This window comes from Choristoneura fumiferana, chromosome 12, assembly GCF_025370935.1.
Source record: "Choristoneura fumiferana chromosome 12, NRCan_CFum_1, whole genome shotgun sequence".
In the NCBI taxonomy this organism is placed as follows: domain Eukaryota; kingdom Metazoa; phylum Arthropoda; class Insecta; order Lepidoptera; family Tortricidae; genus Choristoneura; species Choristoneura fumiferana.
In genome coordinates, this window is record NC_133483.1 from 3,868,248 (window position 1) to 3,885,863 (window position 17,616).

Below are 17,616 nucleotides of genomic sequence, written 5' to 3' on the forward strand. Positions count from 1 at the left end.
AAAAGAGACCAGCGCTGGTCTCTGTGTATTTTCGATATTTTATTTCAATTCCAAATTTTTTGTTACTTTTACGGTCATCCCGTAAAACCTATATCGAAAATACAAACTGAAATATAGATGCACAGAAAAACCAGAAAAATAAGACCAGCGCTGGGAATCGAACCCAGGTCCTCGGCATTCCGTGCCGTGTGCTATACCGCTACACCACCGCTGGACAACGATACAGACACGAATTTCTCCTATGCACCTCATATCTCAGCTTGTGTGTTTCTTATTTAGCCACTTAAGCAGCGACACTAGCCACATCTATGCCGTAGCCCTCATCGAGAAACTTTTCGGCACTCCATCGGAACTAAAATGATATTTTTTTTCTGTTAATTAGAAAGGTTATTACTATCGATAAAAAAAGTTTCAAGCTTTTCTAAAATTCTCATCCATTCCCCATTATGATTATGAAAACATAATAATACCGTATTCACAAATCTTGGGCACATCATAATTTACATACAGCAATACCATTAGCATTATTATATGTATCAGATCGGTTGTTGTTATTTTAATTGTAGTAATTATAATTTAAGGTACACTTAGAGGCTGAAGATTCACAGAAACGATTTATTTTTTTGTACACTACACTGGAGATAAATGTTTTCAATATAAAACATGAGTTCTCCTTAAAGCGCTTGACGGGTCGTATTAGTTCAACATTTCCGTGTAACCGCCTGCATCATTTTATTCTTGTTAAGTAATTATGTCGGGTTATCTTCGTGAATCATTGTGTCTTTATATAACTCGGATAGAAAAGTACCTTAGCAAAATATACCTTTGACACAAGGCAATTCGGAATGCAACTAAGAAATGCAGTTTATTCCAGGAACATTATTTGTATTGAATTCCTCACGTACCTATTACAAGTAGCTAGGAAAAGTCTAGAAAAATATTTTTCTGTAGAGCTTAAGTAATTAAGTTTATCGCATTTTTTATTCCTAATCACTCGAGTATGAAGTTGAGATATTCTATGATATATTTTAAGAGCATGTAATGTCGATATTAGACTTATTTTTAATAAGTTAAATATTTTTACACAGTAACCATTATTCATGTAAAAAACCGGATATTTTTTTGATGTTATATAGCTTTGTAAATTAGAAATGTAAATTGTCTACTATTTCGGTCACTATATTTCACAAACAATGTCACAAATTATTTTCTGCATAACTTAAACCTCGAACTTTAATGTCAGAACTGTATTATTTTATTACCTACTTTGACGTCTAAAAGATGTCAATTGTTATTGAATTGTAAATATTCGACGATGTTCCATATGAATATTTGAACATGGAGCATATCAGCAAATTAAGTAGCCATCACAGTTAATTGCAGTTTGTGAGTGCGGCAATTAGCTCTGAGGTGTATTGTTATGCAGACTCTCAAGTTAATACGGGTGCCGCGCGGTGCTGTCGCGTGGAGATTTTGTTATATTCTACTTTACATAGAAAGGATTTAGCGTCTTCGATGAATAACGAATTTTTTTTTTAATTAAGTGAATGTTGACCTAATCGATTCATAACTGCCGACATTAGGTAGGTACAATCTGAATTCAATCCAACAAAAATAGTAGATTTCATAGCATTGTTTGCCTGCAGTTTGATTAGCACAGATTTTACATACATATAGAATGGGTGAATTTTAAGTAAATCGAAATCAGGTTTTTCCGATTAAGAATCATATTTTTTTTATTAATAATTAAATAAGAACGTGAATCCCTACTCGCGTCATAATTGAGTGACTTAATCAAGTTGATTGTCAGTGGAGGTAATTATTAGCCATTTCTTGGTCTTAGAAAACATTTTACAATTCAAGACTTAAAGTTCAACATTTAAGGTCCGAATGCTTGACACGCTGATGTTTAATAAATGATACCCGCGGTCACCTCCATTGTTAGTGACAAAAAATTAAAGGTGTCAACTGTTGGAATACTGTCGAACACTCAATACACTCAATGACCGTATTTTTTTTCGATACACATCAATGTAGTCCAATGTTGCAACGTTAAGTTACGGTAGAGCTGTGTCAATAAATTCGACAGTATGCCAAACTGAACATATCTTACAGGTATAATTTGTCAATTATGAATGTATTTTGTCTTTTTTTTTTTCGATTTAAATAATGATCTCAGTATAAAATTTTAAAAAGAAACGTAGCAATCTGATCGTATTTGGAATTATTACGAGTTTATAATATTAGAAAACGCTTTCGAAATATCATGCTTCAAATACCTCAAAATAAATCTCATTGAGAACTTGATATTTTTGTAATGTTACCGTGTACCTACTGTAACGATCCCAATATATTTTGTGCCATAAATTGTACTGTTCTAACTATGGTATAATGCTGAATTGTACCTTCTGTGACGAATTAGTTCACAATTTAAATTAATTTTAGTTTATACATATGATTACATATAAAATCACGGTATCTAATTTATAAATAATGCCCTTATGCTTCTGGCTAGCTAGATCACTTATGAAAAAAGTAGTCAATAAGTTTATCATGAAATATTTTAAACTTTAAATGCTCTCTTATTTTACAATATCGGAAATTTACTTTCCACTTTTTTTTATGTTGTCTTGACTGTCGATCGCTCGGCTTACTATATGAAGATACACGAGTCACTAAATGACGAGAATTTGGGGATCGATTCCCAGCCCCACTTTTTTTTTCTGTGTTCTTGTCTCAGTAGAAAATGATAATAATCTCTACTAGTGTACTTTTAAGTAACATAGGCCCATCAGATTAAATTATACAAGTCAAACACTTACTCTGTTGCGATAGCAGTGAGGTTATACATAATATACAATTAATATATAAATACTAGTACCTATTCTGACGTGCTTTTTCAAATTATGTAAAGTTGTATAGTGCTTATAAATATCTAAATGCGGACAGAATTTCAATACAATTTAAAATCCTCTGTATATAAGACGCCAATTTCCTTTATTGTTCATGACAATATAATGCCTACGATGTTCATATTGTAGAATATCACTGTAAATGTGAACGTTAAAGAGAAATAAATGATTACCCAGTGGATAATCGCGAATACCATCACTTTGTTTCATTTAGTTTTCATTTAGAATAGCTAAGTTTTTCCTAAAAGAAAAAAAAAAAAGGTTTGCTGTTACACTTACATTATCATCCAACTTAGTGTTTGTTGTAGCATAAATTGAATAAAGATATTTTGACTTTGACTTTGATACTGATCTGCCACTTCCATTGACGTTTTAGATAGCGAAATGTACGCACTAAGTACGCACATGTGCGGTTTTGTTTTCTTCGAGCGTTGACGCGTACCTATATAAGCTCGTATAAGCGCAAGCGGGAACATGTCCTTTAGACCAAACACGAGCAAACACGCAGGAATGAGCGCGTACACTCGCTTTCGATTTAATGCAGCGCGTGTGTAAGCGCGTATGCCAAAAACGAGCGTATACGCGCAGAAAAAAACGCTAGTCTGTAAACGTCCTTACCTACTCCATTCATGCGTGCTACTATTAAATAAGGATACTAGACTTTACCCGTGGCTTCGCACGCGTAATCCATTAATTGGAATTCCCAAAAATTACGTTATCATCATCATCCATGTTGCGTTAAACAACATGACTCTAAACCCAGCGGTTGAAATTTCAAGATTTTATCCCCATCTCGTAGAAATATCGGGGTAAAAAGTAACCTTACCATACGTCCTGCTATATACGTGCCGTCCATTCAACCACACACATACAAATTTTCGCTTTATAATATTAGTAGGATACCCACGATATACCTACCTGTGATTTACCTGCCTATATTGATTGCTGTTATCTAGGCACATTAAATGCAATGACCTCAAATGTTTCCTCTATTTATATTTTTAATACACAAGCCTCTACTCGCGGCTTCGCTCACTTAATAAGAAGAAACTTTTATTGTTCAAAACCGTGTTCAATTGTGCTTACATTTATGCTTCGAAACAACAATTATTTGCATTATTTAAATATTTATATATTAATTCAACACTAATTTTGTTATATTTACCAAAGTAATCTTTGAAGTTATAAAAACACTCGGGCAGTAAAAATTGATTAAGGTTATTTTGGAATTATGTAACATCTTATGATTTTAATTAGCCAGGTTAAAATAGCTTATTATGCACCCGTAGGGTATACCCACAATTGTTTTATTCTTACTTAAATATTAAACAGTTGGATATTTTAAATATTAAATTAAACCTTACAGTCCCCCTCTTGCAACTAAACTATATAACTATGACTGCGATATATTATGCTATTTCAGAGTGATTATCCTGTTACTCACCAACACACAAAGTTTAACTTTTAATATTTATTAACATATACAGTGTTTTTTCCCTTCGGCTGACAATGTAGGTACAATACGCAAAATGTATACTGCACGCATAATGTGTTTTATTGCGCATAATTAATTTTCTTAAATATTGATTGTCTTTTGAACAGTAAGAGTTATTCCACAGTGTCTTGCAGAAATTAACTTTAATTTGCCTGTTAAATGTGCCCTTAAAGTTAAGGGAAATCAGAAACAACATGGTGTACAGTATCGATTGATCTGGGTTGATCTATAGAGCTAAATGCAATTACATTACAATCTTGGACGTGGGTTGAGTAACAACCAATTACAATATCTGTATATAGATTGCTATAATTATAGCTTGATTTCTAATGATAAATCCGTGTACTAAGTTGGTTGAGCTTTATTTTTGAAAACTTATTGTATTTAAATAGGTAATATAGATAAGACACTTTAAATATTATAAAAACCTTTTTATGTTTTCTTTGTCAAAATGCATAAAACCGAATATGTACTTAGTTTGGTAGTCCGCCTGTATGTCTATCTGCTCCGAGAGCTCTTAGAAAAACCTTCGGGTTTCGGGGCAAATCGGAAGGATTCGTTAGTAGAAAATGACAATTGTCTTTTTGACTTAGAAGCAATCCATCATGCGAAGAGTGCACTCGTTATGTTTTCATTGATTTATATAGAGCAGTTAAAACCACCACTTACATATTATTTTGGTTTATTATTTTTCGGAAATTGATATCCATGGCGAGTCAACTTACGAGTAAACAGGGTATTTCTGTAAATAGCCAATCACGGGAAATTGTTTATAATGTATATAAATATTTTGTAAGGAAGCTGAAAGTTTTAAGAAAAATATTAAATAAATTAAATTAAATATTTTAATAAGGTTCAAGACCGAGTTAGAGAAGCAACGGGGATTTCGTAAAGTACATTAAAAAAATATTAAACGAAAGCAGACACAAAAAAATAATTTGACATAAAAAGAGAAGTAGATACAGTATAACAATAGCTCTATATACTTCCAAATAAAAGTAGTGTTAAGGCGGGGTGTTCTCTATTTAAATTAACGATAAACAAAAAGTCATATTGTGTTAAAATTAGAAAAAGATAAAGAAGCGTAATTTTTATTTTGTACTGATGGTTATTATTTACTTAACCTTTTACAGTAACTTTGAAAAGTTTTGCAAGTTGATAACAGAACAGAACCGCATATCACGATCGCGTATCATCGTCTATACCCGAAGCATGCTTCTATAATCCGAAAGTTTTTTTAACGAGCTCACGGAGTGTACCTAGTACCTGGGTGACCGAGCTTTTCTCGGGTTGAAACTCGTTATTAAGCGTTTTCTAGAGATAAGACCAGGCTAGATCGATTTATCAACCCCGAAAACCCCTACATACCAAGTTTCGTCGAAATCGTTTGAGCCGTTTCCGAGATTCTAATTATATATATTATATATAAATAGATAATATACCTACGACATATTCTGACATATCTAGTACGTATCTACGCGAAGACATAAAACTGCATATTGTTTAAAGTAGGTACCAACGCCTTTAGTTTAAACGGGAAAACTTTGTTTGTTATTTAAGAACAGCGGAAGGATATTTATATAGCTCATGTTGGCCAAGGGAACATTGAAAAACTAAAGTTAAATGTTGAACGTGGGCACATAACTATATCCGGTTGTAACCATTTTCCTAAACAGTCACTTGACAAGATTTCATATTTCTAAGACTATAATTTGATTCGTTCTCTGTATTCTGTTTGGAAAGAGAAAAACGCTGATATTTTTAAAATTTCGCTACAACTATTAATTAATTTATTACAATTTTTTTAAGATGTGCTTATTCTAAAAGGGCATAACTCCAAAACTACGACACAATAGATCCATTACTTTTGTCTAGTCTGTTAAAAAAAAGATCACGTAAATCTGACGTAGACGTTGCATAGAGACGTTGTCAAAATTATGACAGCTCCTTTTTCTGGTGAAAAAGGCAAAGGAAACATATCTATACTGTCGTAGTGTTGGCAAATTCAGCCATATTTTTTCATTTTTTTGTATTTTTTTAAATATGGATAAATTAATTATCATAAATATTTTCCCATGTTCAGGAGCAAAACTCTTTCCCTTTACTGATTCCTGTAGTAATTTACAGATGTTCAAAAAATGAAATCTTGTCAATTCCGATCCACAAGCAATCCCTATCTACTCTGCTAAAATGTAGTTTTGATATTAATACGAGTATTTGTAACGTAAGATTTAATAATATTGTATATCTGTTTCTTAAAGAATAATATAGGTAGTCGTTGAGTTTCTTGCCGGGTTGTCTATTCTCAACAGGTTTAACTTATAGTTTCGCCATGTCTGTCTGTCTGTCCGTCCGTCCGCGGCTTTGCTCAGGGACTATCAATGCTAGAAAGCTGTAATTTGGTAAACTATGCCGACAAAATGATACAATAAAAAATAAAAAATAAAATTTTAAGGTAAGTACCTCCCATAGACGTAAAGTGGGGGTATTTTTTTTTCTCATCCAACCCTAAGGTGTGGGGTATTGTTGGATAGGTCTTTTAAATCCATTAGGGGTTTGCTAATACGATTTTTCGATTCAGGGATTTGTTTGCGAAATATTCAACTTTAAAGTGCAAATTTTCATTAAAATCGAGCGTCCCCCCCCTCTCTAAAATCTAAACCGGTGGGTGGAAAAATTTGAAAAAATTCAGGATGGTACTAAGTATATTAAACTTTCAAGGAAAACTATAACGGTTAAGTTTGCTTGAGAATTATTAGTAGGTAGTTAAGAGTAAATAGCAGCCTAAGGTATAAAATATATCTAAACTATGGAAGATTCCGTATAAAATACGAAATCCTTAGAAAAATATTACTTAACTTTTTCGTAATGGCTACGGAACCCTATTTTGGGCGTGTCCGACACGCTCTTGGCCGGTTTTTTTTTCGAACTGGTGGTAAATATTTGTAAATTCCTATAATCGTACAGGTCCGTGATTTGATAAAATGACCGCTTATGCCACACGTTATTCTTATGGTAAAGGAATACCAGATTAACGGAAAAACTAGGATCCAACCAACTTGATTTATTACTTATTTACAAAAGCCATTTCCAAGCCAGTCATGTGCTACCGAAGGCCCGACAAACGGCGTTAATCCAAGCACGCGTCTCATTGTCAATTGCAGACGTTACGTACCATTTAAATGTTATAATTGTAACTTCCTTGTCACACACCGTCAACCTCCACACTACATTAAGGGGCTGTTTCACCATCCATTGATTAGTGTTAACTGACGGTTGAATGTGATGCCGTCTCAATCTATTCGAACAAAACAAATAGAGACGGCATCACATTTAACCGTCGGTTAACGCTAATCAATGGATGGTGAAACAGCCCCTTAATGTAAATACTTAATGTTGTATTTATTTTCTCTCTTTTGAGTATTTCTGTTTTGTCTCTTTAACGCACGTAATTTTCACTGTCTGCTTATCCTCTATATAACCAAATGTCCTAACTAGGTTAGGACATTTGGTTAGGTTAGGTGTGTGTCTCCTAACTAGGTTAGCTGGAAGAGATCCCTTTTTAGGGATAAGCTCGCCTTTGTTCTCCACTCTGTGTAATTGTATTTTTATTTTTATGTGCAATAAAGAGTTTACATACATACATATTTACAATCTCGCTTTGCCCCGAGGCCTTGTTTAACACACTTGTAATCACAATCGTTTTCACCACTTCTTTCTATCACACGGTATAAGACGAAGGTAGAAAGAGATGGTGACAGTACACGTATTTTAATTTTAGCCGATTAAAAAACGCTTTATCTCCACGCCGATGTGAATCGACGGCAAAACGTCTATTTCGCTCTTAGTAGGTACGTGGATAGGTAGGTATTGTTTTTAACCGACTTCTAAATAGGAGGAGGTTATCAATTCGGTTGTATTTCTTTTTTTTACGTTTGTTACCTCAGAACTCCGTCAACCGATTTGTTTTTTTTTTGCGTTCATCTAGGAATGACTTCAATTAGGTCCCATAAGCACCAAATCAGGATCTGATGATTGGATCTTAAGGAAATCGAGGGAACTCTTCAAATATTGTAGGGACACCTATAGTAAATCGGATATATTTAGTAGTAACTCGTGCATTTGCTCTTGAAAATCATCATTTGGTGGAGTGGAACTGATGATGAAGACCACAGTTGACCATCGGAGTTACTACTCAAAAACAAGTATTTCACGGGTTCAATTTTAATTACTTTAACAATTTATGCTCCTCGTAATGCATATGGTAAAACGGGTGGTGAGGTGAAGCACCAGGACTCCTCAATAATGAACTTAGCAATCTTTCGTAAAAGGTGACGAGCAGTTGATATTAAACTATTGTATCAGATTATTTACACTTCCTTCTAAATCGCTCCCTCATTGCTGAGGATCGTGACTCCGTTTCATCTAGTCAACAGCAATTCTCCATCGGTTCCGATCAGCTGCCTGGTTCACCCAACGACTTCAGACAGGCAGAAAAATATTTTCATGTTTTTTGTAGTCGGTAAAATTTTTTGTTATACATTTTTTTTGGTCGTCAAACCGACTCCTCGTCCATAGGTGTAGGAAGACCCTACCTCGTCTTGTGTTGCGAATGGCACTCTAAGGAAAATGAATTTATGTTTACGCCGAATTTAGACTTGCAAGTGCAAGAAAAATCGTGCAAGCTGCATTACATTGCGGCGCTCGATTGACCACTACAAACTCGTTGGCTTTACGGCCTCGCAATGTAATGCAATTTGCACGATTTTTCTTCCAAGTCTAAACGCGGCTTTACACTCGTGGTGGAGTTATGTTGGTTATGAAGTCCTCTGTGCCCTATAAAAGCGGTCAAGTGTGAGTCAAAACTCGCACATCGAGGGTCCCGCTACACCTCTGTATAAATTGAAAATACAAACTGAAATATAGATGCACAGAAAAACCAGAAAAATAAGACCATAACTGGGAATCGAACCCAGATCCTCGGTATTCCGTACCGCGTGCTATACTGCTACACCACTGATGGTCCATAACTTTTTCTAAATAAATGACTAAAAAGTATTTTTAGGGTTCCGTAGCCCAAATTGCAAAAACGGAACCCTTATAGTTTCGCCATGTCTGTCTGTGTCTGTCTGTCTGTCCGTCCGCGGCTTTTCTCAGAGACTATCAATGCTAGAAAGCTGTAATTTTGCACGAAGATATATGTAAACTATGCCGACAAAATGGTATAATAAAAAAAAAAAAATTTTTTTAGAGTACCTCCCATAGACGTAAAAAGTGGGGGTGATTTTTTTTTTCTCATCCAACCTTGTAGTGGGGAACTGTTGGATAGGTCTTTTAAAACCATTAGGGGGTTGCTAAAACGATTTTTCGATTCAGTGATTTGTTTGCAAAATATTCAACTTTAAAGCGCAAATATTCATTAAAATCGAGCGTCCCCCCCCCCCTTTTAAATCTAAACCGGTGGGTGGAAAATTAAAAAAAAACAGGATGGTAGTAAGTTTATCATCTTGCAAGGAAAACTATAACGGTTAAGTTTTCTTGAGAATTATTAGTAGTTTAAGAGTAAATAGCAGCCTAAGGTATAAAATATACCTAAACTTGGAATATTCCGTACAAAATACGAAATCCTTAGAAAAATATTACTTAATTTTTTCGTAATGGCTACGGATTCCTATTTCAGGCGTATTTGACACGCTCTTGGCCACTTTTTTTTTCATTGACTACCTGTTAATTGACCTAAATAAACTAATGTCCCGTTCTGAATCAAAAAAAAAGGTCATGTCATGAGCCCTCGGTCACACATTCTTGTGACCCCTCTCGTCTCGTGCGAGTGTTATGTAAACGTGCTAAACCACCAACTCTCGTTTGCCATGGCTTCACGAATCAGTGCGTAAAGGAAAAACCTCATATAAACATGTTTGAATGGACGGAGATCATTTTACTCGCAGGCGTGCGTTTGACGATACGCTACGTCTCCTATAACGATCGAGAAGAAACTAAGCCCGCGAGAACGACGAGTTCAAAACGTGCCGGGAACTTTTTTATATTCCAACGGGTTTGAAAGTGTGACCATGTTACTTCTGTTGTTTGTGGCGGTGCCAGTGTTGTGGGTGCTTTTGTTTAGGTATCGGAGACGGAGGATGTATGAACTAGCTTCAAAGATACCCGACGGGGGGCTAGAGCTCCCCGTGATAGGGGCGGCGCACAAATTTATTGGAACTACTGAAGGTAAGGTGATAATATAACTTTAGTTAGTATTTAGGGTTCTGTACTTGAAAAGGAAAAATCCGGCAAGTGAAGGGTAAAGTTTCGTTCACAAGTGACAATAATTCAATAGGTTTTAACTTTTCATCGGCTATTACTCGCCTAATATCTTACCTTATATACCTTAATACCTTAGTATTAGAGTTCATGTTTCTATATTTTTGTTCACTTTTTGGTTATTAGCTCCGAAATATCTGATGGCCACTATACTAGGCAAAGGATAGACATAATTATATTATACTTAAGTTCATATCGAACAAGACACGAGCACAAACATTGGTATTTTTCATGCAAATATCTGCTTCGACAGGGCTCGAACCCGGGACCTTAAGCTTCCAATCTAAAGTTTTTAAATTAATAAATTAAAAGTGTTATACAGTCAAACTCCGAATTTATCAAACTTTTTTTTATGTAGCCGGTAATATGCTGGGCAAAGGCGTCCCCTTCCCTCCGCCATCACTTCCCTATCCCGAGGATGCACCTTGAGGGCTATCGCGTATGAATTCGCCACTAGAGGCGCTAGTGTAGCGTGAGGTCTCCGAAATGTCAAATCTCATAGTTTTTGGGTGAGCTACGCGGGTTTATTTATAATTGGAATAATATTGTGAATATTTTGCAATATCTGAAATTAATTATGGCAAATATGCGTTCCGGGGCAATGAATGTCTGTGTTTTGAGACAGTTTTGTCTTTCGGAAACCTTTGTCCTCCCTTTTTTCCGAACAAAACGGGGACTATGCAACACTGTGGCATGCTCGATATTTTTATGGTACGGTTTTAGGGTGTATTAAATATGATTTTAATCTAAACTTTGTTTTCACGCCCGTAATAACAGACTGAAAGCCATACTTAAAAACCTCACGCAACAGTGCGCCATCTAGTGAGACAAAAAACGATAGCCCTCATTGAGCTGAAATGCGCTCAGGTCGCCCCGGCATCTCCTCTTGGGTCTGCCTCTGCTCCTTTGGCCATCCCTCGGAATCCATTCGGTAACGATTCGTGAATCAAACTTATAAAAAAAAATGCATTTCCGATTAAAATTCCTTAAAAATAAATTACCTTTGTAAGTAGAGCTTGTCGTCTAAGGTAAGATGACGCGTGCCTCATTCAATATAGATGTAAGATGACGAGTACCTACACTTCGCGGCACTCAGGTTGAAAACGTCTGGCTTAGAAAGTCCAAGTACAAAAGAATCATTTGAAAATTACATTATTACCCTAAAGATCAACAATAGACGATTACTAGAGAGGAAATGTTGCTACTTCATTACGATTATGCAATTTTTCGTCTTGGGACCGTTTGGTCAGATATACAGGGTGATCGGTCATTATAATAATAAATAATAATTTCTTGGTACAAATTACACGAATTAACCTAGCCGCAAACTAAGCTAAGGTTGTACTATCGGTGCTAGATAACGGAAAGAAATACATATACATGTAGATAAATATTTACTTAAATACGCATACAAACATCTAAGACTCAAGTACCTACTTACAAATATTCGTATTCATTCATACAATAAATGTTTGTCACTAACAGCTTAGCTATCTGGTCGTCGTTAAATTATTTTAGACATAGTACATTGATTTCAGACATAATGTCATCCCTCAAGGAATTCAGCTACTGTGCTATGAATAATGGCGGACTAATCAGAGGGTGGCTCGGTCACATTCTTTACTTCGGTAAGTACCTAAATATACTGGTTTTCGTTCATTTCGAAACTAACGTTTGGCAATCTGATTCATTTCGCAAACTCTGAAGGTGCGACCAAACCGCTGCTTAAAAAACGGTGACTTCACGGAATCGCAGTGACGCACCGTATGCGCACCGATTTTATCGCATGCTCTCCACACCGCTGCTTAAAATACGGAATCGCAGTGACGTGCCGTAAACGTCAGGACTTTACCGAACAAAAGTCATGTCGTTTACGGCCCGTCACTGCGATTCCGCACCGTTTGCGTATTTTAAGCGGCGGTGTGGAAAGCATGCAAAAAAAAACGGTGCGCATACGGTGCTTCACTGCGATTCCGTGCCGTCACCGTTTTTTAAGTAGCGGTTTGGTCGCACCTTAAAACTGTAAATATTCCAGAATTTATTTCAGGGCCATCGTGTACCTAGAACCCTTTTGGTTAGGTTAGGTTAGTTTTATAAAAACCCTGAAATATTAACAGTTTCAGAAATATTACAGTTGAGTAATGAAAAAAAAAATTATAACAAAAAATAGAACCGACTACAAAAACCATGAAAATAATTTTCTACCAGTCTGAGTCGGTGCCTCGGCATGAGCCAGCAGGAGTGGACTTATAGTCGTCTACTCTACCTCACCTACAACTATACGAGTATATTGGGCTTCAATCACTCCTGCTGGCTCGTGCTGAGACACCGAATTCAGACTGGTAGAAAATTATTTAATGGTTTTTTGTAGTCGGTTCTATTTTTGTCATAATTTTTATTTCACGCTTTTTAGTGTAAAATATCTAAGATACAATAGTTTAATGTCAACTGCTCGTCACCTTTTATGAAAAAATAGCTTTTTCCGATGCAGAGACGTTCATTATTGAGGAGTCCTGGTGCTTCATCACCCGTTCCATTTCACCATGTGAATTACGAAGAGCTTAAATTGCTTAGCATCTGCGTTAAAGTAATCGAAATTCAACCCGTGAAGTAATTGTTATTGAGTACCTAGTCGCTCCATTGGTCAAATTTGGTCTTCATCATCTGTTCCACTTCAACAAATGATAATTTTCAAGAGCATATGCACGAGTTACTCCTAAATATATCGAAATTACCATAATATAGGCGTTCCTACAATATTTGAAGAGTTCCCTCGATTTCCTTAGGATCCAATCATCAGATACTGATTTGGTGCTTATGGGACCTAATTGAAAGCATTCCTAGACGAACGAAAATAAATATTTCAAATCGGTTCATAAATGACGGTGTTCTGAGGTAACAAACATAAAAAAATACAACCAAATTGATAACCTCCTCCTTTTTTTGAAGTCGGTTAAAAAGTTGCGATATGAATGGTTGCCAAACGTTAGTTGCGAAACCTTAGCGAACCAAATGTACCTATACTGCGTTTCCGTTCGTTTCGTTTGTTTTAAAAAATATTATTCCATTACATATTTATATTCCTTATATAATTTTTTTCTTTTATTTAACCAAAAATTATTGTCTACAAATTGAGTAATTTTTGATAAAACATTATAAGAGAAAACCTAAAAGGTTAACATTAAACAACCTAGGTACAGCTTGCTTCACAAGAGCTGGATGGACGATGGAGCACGAATGAATGGAATGAGTTAATGAAAGTGTATATAAAAATGATATGTATCAATCATTCTACAAAAATGTCCCAAGTGATATTACTTTCGTTCTATCCATTCGAGCCAGCTCTCGTGAATCGATCTGTAGGTACAGTCACCAGCACCAATATCTGACACAACAAGCGTGCATAAATATCTGATACGACTCTTTTTCTAGGGCCGGCGAAGGACGTGTCAGATATTTTTGCACGTTCCGCTGGTGACTGTACATTAACTGCAGTTGTGATCTTTCAAAAGTAATCGCAGTTCTCTTTAGTTTTTCGGACTATTAAATAAAAAAAATCAGGATAATATATTTTTTAAACAGTTGCTACTGATCCTGTTGATCTGGAAATGGTGCTGAAGACATGTCTCGAAAAAGATGACCTTCACCGTTTTCTTAGGAATATCATCGGGTATGGAGGAATATTCGCTCCAGGTAATTTGGTTTATAGCTACGTTATATAACGAGTATATCGATAGTAAACGCTTAGAAACAAAAAATATTGCGTGAAGCCAAGTCTTGGCAGTGCCGGATTAGGACTATTTGATACCCTGAGCAATACACACCTCTGGCACCCCCCATCCATAAGCAGCCGTACTTACCTTTTATGTGGTAGCAAATTTTTTTAATGCTGTTCATGGTGCCCTCCAAGACGTGATGCCCTAAGCAATTGCTTAATTTGCTTATGGGCTAATCCGGCACTGGTCTTAGGGACAAGTATTGAACACGGCCTTGTCGAATATAACGACTTTAAACTTGTCTCTATTTGTTTTGTTCGAATAGACGGAGACGGCATCATTTAACCGTCGGTTAACGCTAATCAATGGATGGTGAAACAGCTCCTAAATGGATAATTTTTATTTACTAACTATACTAGCTGATGCCCGCAACTCCGTCCACGCAATTCGTTTATCGCTATCCCGCGGCAACTATGCAATTTTCCGGGATAAAACTATCCTATAGCCTTCCCTGGAACTCGAACTATCTAAATTGGCTCAGCGGTTTAGACGTGATGTGGTAACAAACAAACAAAAATTTTAATCTTAATAATTTAAATCTTAGTTTTGATTTTTTTCGCTCAAAACCTTCGTTTGGTATAGCTTCTTTGTTTCCCTTTACTTAAACTTTACATTTTCAGTGCCAATTTGGAGACCAAGGCGTAAAATATTACTGCCAGCATTCAGCCCAAAGATAGTCGATAGCTTTGTACCTGTTTTTGTCGATCAAAGTAGAAAGCTAGCCGAAAAGCTGGAAGAAAGGGCGGGCGAGAATAAATTCAGTGCGTGGCCGTTCATTAGCTCGTATACTCTGGACTCTGTATGCGGTAAGTTGGTAAAAGTTATAATAGTCGAAATTACAGCACGAAGCACTTGTAGTAGCTTTAAAAGCGCTCGGTTGTTGTAGGCCGCGGCAGGCGCGGCGCACTCCGCGATATAGGTAGGTGTGATTCTGTAAGTATCAAAACACCCCCCGCTGGCGTGGGTTAACTCACTAGGCTATGAGCAACTTGTACTATTACTTATTCTGTGGCCGCGGGACGCTCGTTTCCAGTGTCAAAACTGGTCACGTGACATATAGCGATAAAGCTGTAAATGTTGAGCTATATCGCTGAAAAAAAACATCTTCAATTCCGGCAAAAGCACTTTTTTTTTTTTCATTCACTCAATTTTTTTTGTACCACTGTCACGACTGCTAGGTACTAAATGAGATTAAGAAATCAGCTTCCAAGGCCAAGATCAATCCTACAAAAAACCATAACTATAATGACGCTACTTTTTTGAGGCGCGGGAAATTCAAAATCACCTTCAAAATGGGGTCACCTGACCAGATTCATCGCTGCAATCGAGCGACGAGCGACTGCATGTGGGGGCACCTTTATGCGATAAACGTTGCGGTAAACGCAATACGTTTGACGCGCATCTACTCTAACCAATCACAATCCACGCAATCTAATGAGGGCTAAAAGACAGGCGAAATATCGCTAGATGGCGTTAGTAGGTGAGGCTTTTTTGACGGCTCATTTAGTTATTGGCCAATTTATAAATTAAAACTACACAATGCCTGTTATCGAATAGAAAAACAATTTTTAAGCTACCTTTACAAATAACAAAGTTATAAAGGTTTGAAAGACAAGATTAGACAGAGAGAGAGACATACTGGCATGTGACGTCACACGCCAGTATCGCCATACTTGCTGCATAGAGAAAAGCGTTTGAGAAAGAGACAGGTATACAGATTTTTCAAAAAATCACTATGAACCAAATTTTCAACCGATTTAAGTTTTGTTTATCTATATTTTCATAATAAAATATTATTAAGATATGGGAAAATCAGGAGTTGTCAAATACCGTATTGCAAGCAAAACCGTAACGTCAAACGGCCCTCACGACACTAACGCCATCCAGCGATATTTCCATGCCTTTTTTAGCCCTCATTACCAAACATGTAACATGTAAGACAATATTTGGTAATTAAATTATCTGATGCAAGTTGATGTGCGTCAAACGCAGCGCTTATTGTATAAAATAACTGAGCGCTTTAGGCTGTGTTCACCATTACTTTTGGCACACGGTACTTATAAGAACGAGAGTAGAATTAGATGGTGAATGAATACGATTGCGAACGTCCGCGCGTTAGAGAATAAGGCCTCAGGTCGTTGTGTGCTTGTTTCGTATTTGTATGACCATTTTGTTTCGGTGTGAAATTGTAGGACGACCGTATTTTTTTGTAATGTAGACGTTTTGCTACACGTTGCTATACAGGGAGTCTCTGATCATGGGGCTTTAAATCCAGGGTTCGATTCGATTCTAGTCACATAACTGAGCTACTTTTGTTCTGCTATTTTTTAAAAATATGACCACTGTTATTTTTTTTTCATACAAATTAAATGTAATTTTCAATGTATGCGATATAATATAATACTAAATTGACGATACATTAAAAATGTGTATCGTAGAGATGTCAAACAAATGTAAAAAAATATTTCAAGGCCCCGTACCAAGAGACAGTGACAAAACCGAGTCCGATACTCTGATTTAACTTAAAGTTTAATTTTAAGTTTTTTGAAAATGTTACAAAACAATTCAACTAAGTGTCGTGAGTAGAATCGAACCTTGAATTGAAAGATCCATTGTCAGTGACACCCTGTATATTCTTTATTATACATTAAGATAAATAAAATATAAACAACATAGGCCACTTCTAGGCGACCTAGACTATGGGCTGACCAATCAGTGATATTTTCTTCTTAAGATAATTATAGACATCTTTAGACTAAATTACTGATGTTTACAGAAACAGCTTTAGGCGTGAAAATAAATGCACAAGGGAACGACAAATCACCGTTCCTGGTGGAACTGAACAGCATACTCCAACTGGCTTGCGAGAGGATTTTCCATCTCTGGTTGCAGCCGGACTGGCTCTATAAGCTGTTCCCGCAACATAAGAAACACGAGCATAGCGTGAAGGCTCTTCACTCGTTTACTAATGACGTAAGCACTGTAATAAATAATTAGTTAGGTACTAATTGTTGCCCAGAGTGCACCCAATGGCGTAGCTAGGTAACCAAAAGCCCTGGGGCAAAAAATAAACTAGGGCCCCAACTAAACTATTTAAAATCGTTTGATCCGT

General features: G+C 36.2%; 1 protein-coding gene across 1 annotated transcript; it reads left to right on the plus strand.

Moving 5' to 3' along the window:
* The first annotated feature begins 10,317 nt into the window (after positions 1–10,317).
* On the plus strand, positions 10,318–17,578 carry LOC141433125 (cytochrome P450 4d2-like). Its single transcript, XM_074094973.1, has 5 exons — positions 10,318–10,635; positions 12,267–12,356; positions 14,311–14,421; positions 15,125–15,310; positions 17,281–17,578. The coding sequence occupies exons 1-5, from the start codon at positions 10,479–10,481 to the stop codon at positions 17,499–17,501; spliced, it is 765 nt and encodes a 254-aa protein (XP_073951074.1). The 5' UTR covers positions 10,318–10,478; the 3' UTR covers positions 17,502–17,578.
* Positions 17,579–17,616: the final 38 nt, after the last annotated feature.

Bases quoted from the DNA above. Each gene is read 5' to 3' on its own strand.
- LOC141433125 (XM_074094973.1), top strand. From the start codon at position 10,479: ATGTTACTTCTGTTGTTTGTGGCGGTGCCAGTGTTGTGGGTGCTTTTG. The intron at 10,636-12,266 runs GTAAGGTGATAA...CATTGATTTCAG, and splicing joins ATTTATTGGAACTACTGAAG to ACATAATGTCATCCCTCAAG. The intron at 15,311-17,280 runs GTAAGTTGGTAA...TGATGTTTACAG, and splicing joins TACTCTGGACTCTGTATGCG to AAACAGCTTTAGGCGTGAAA.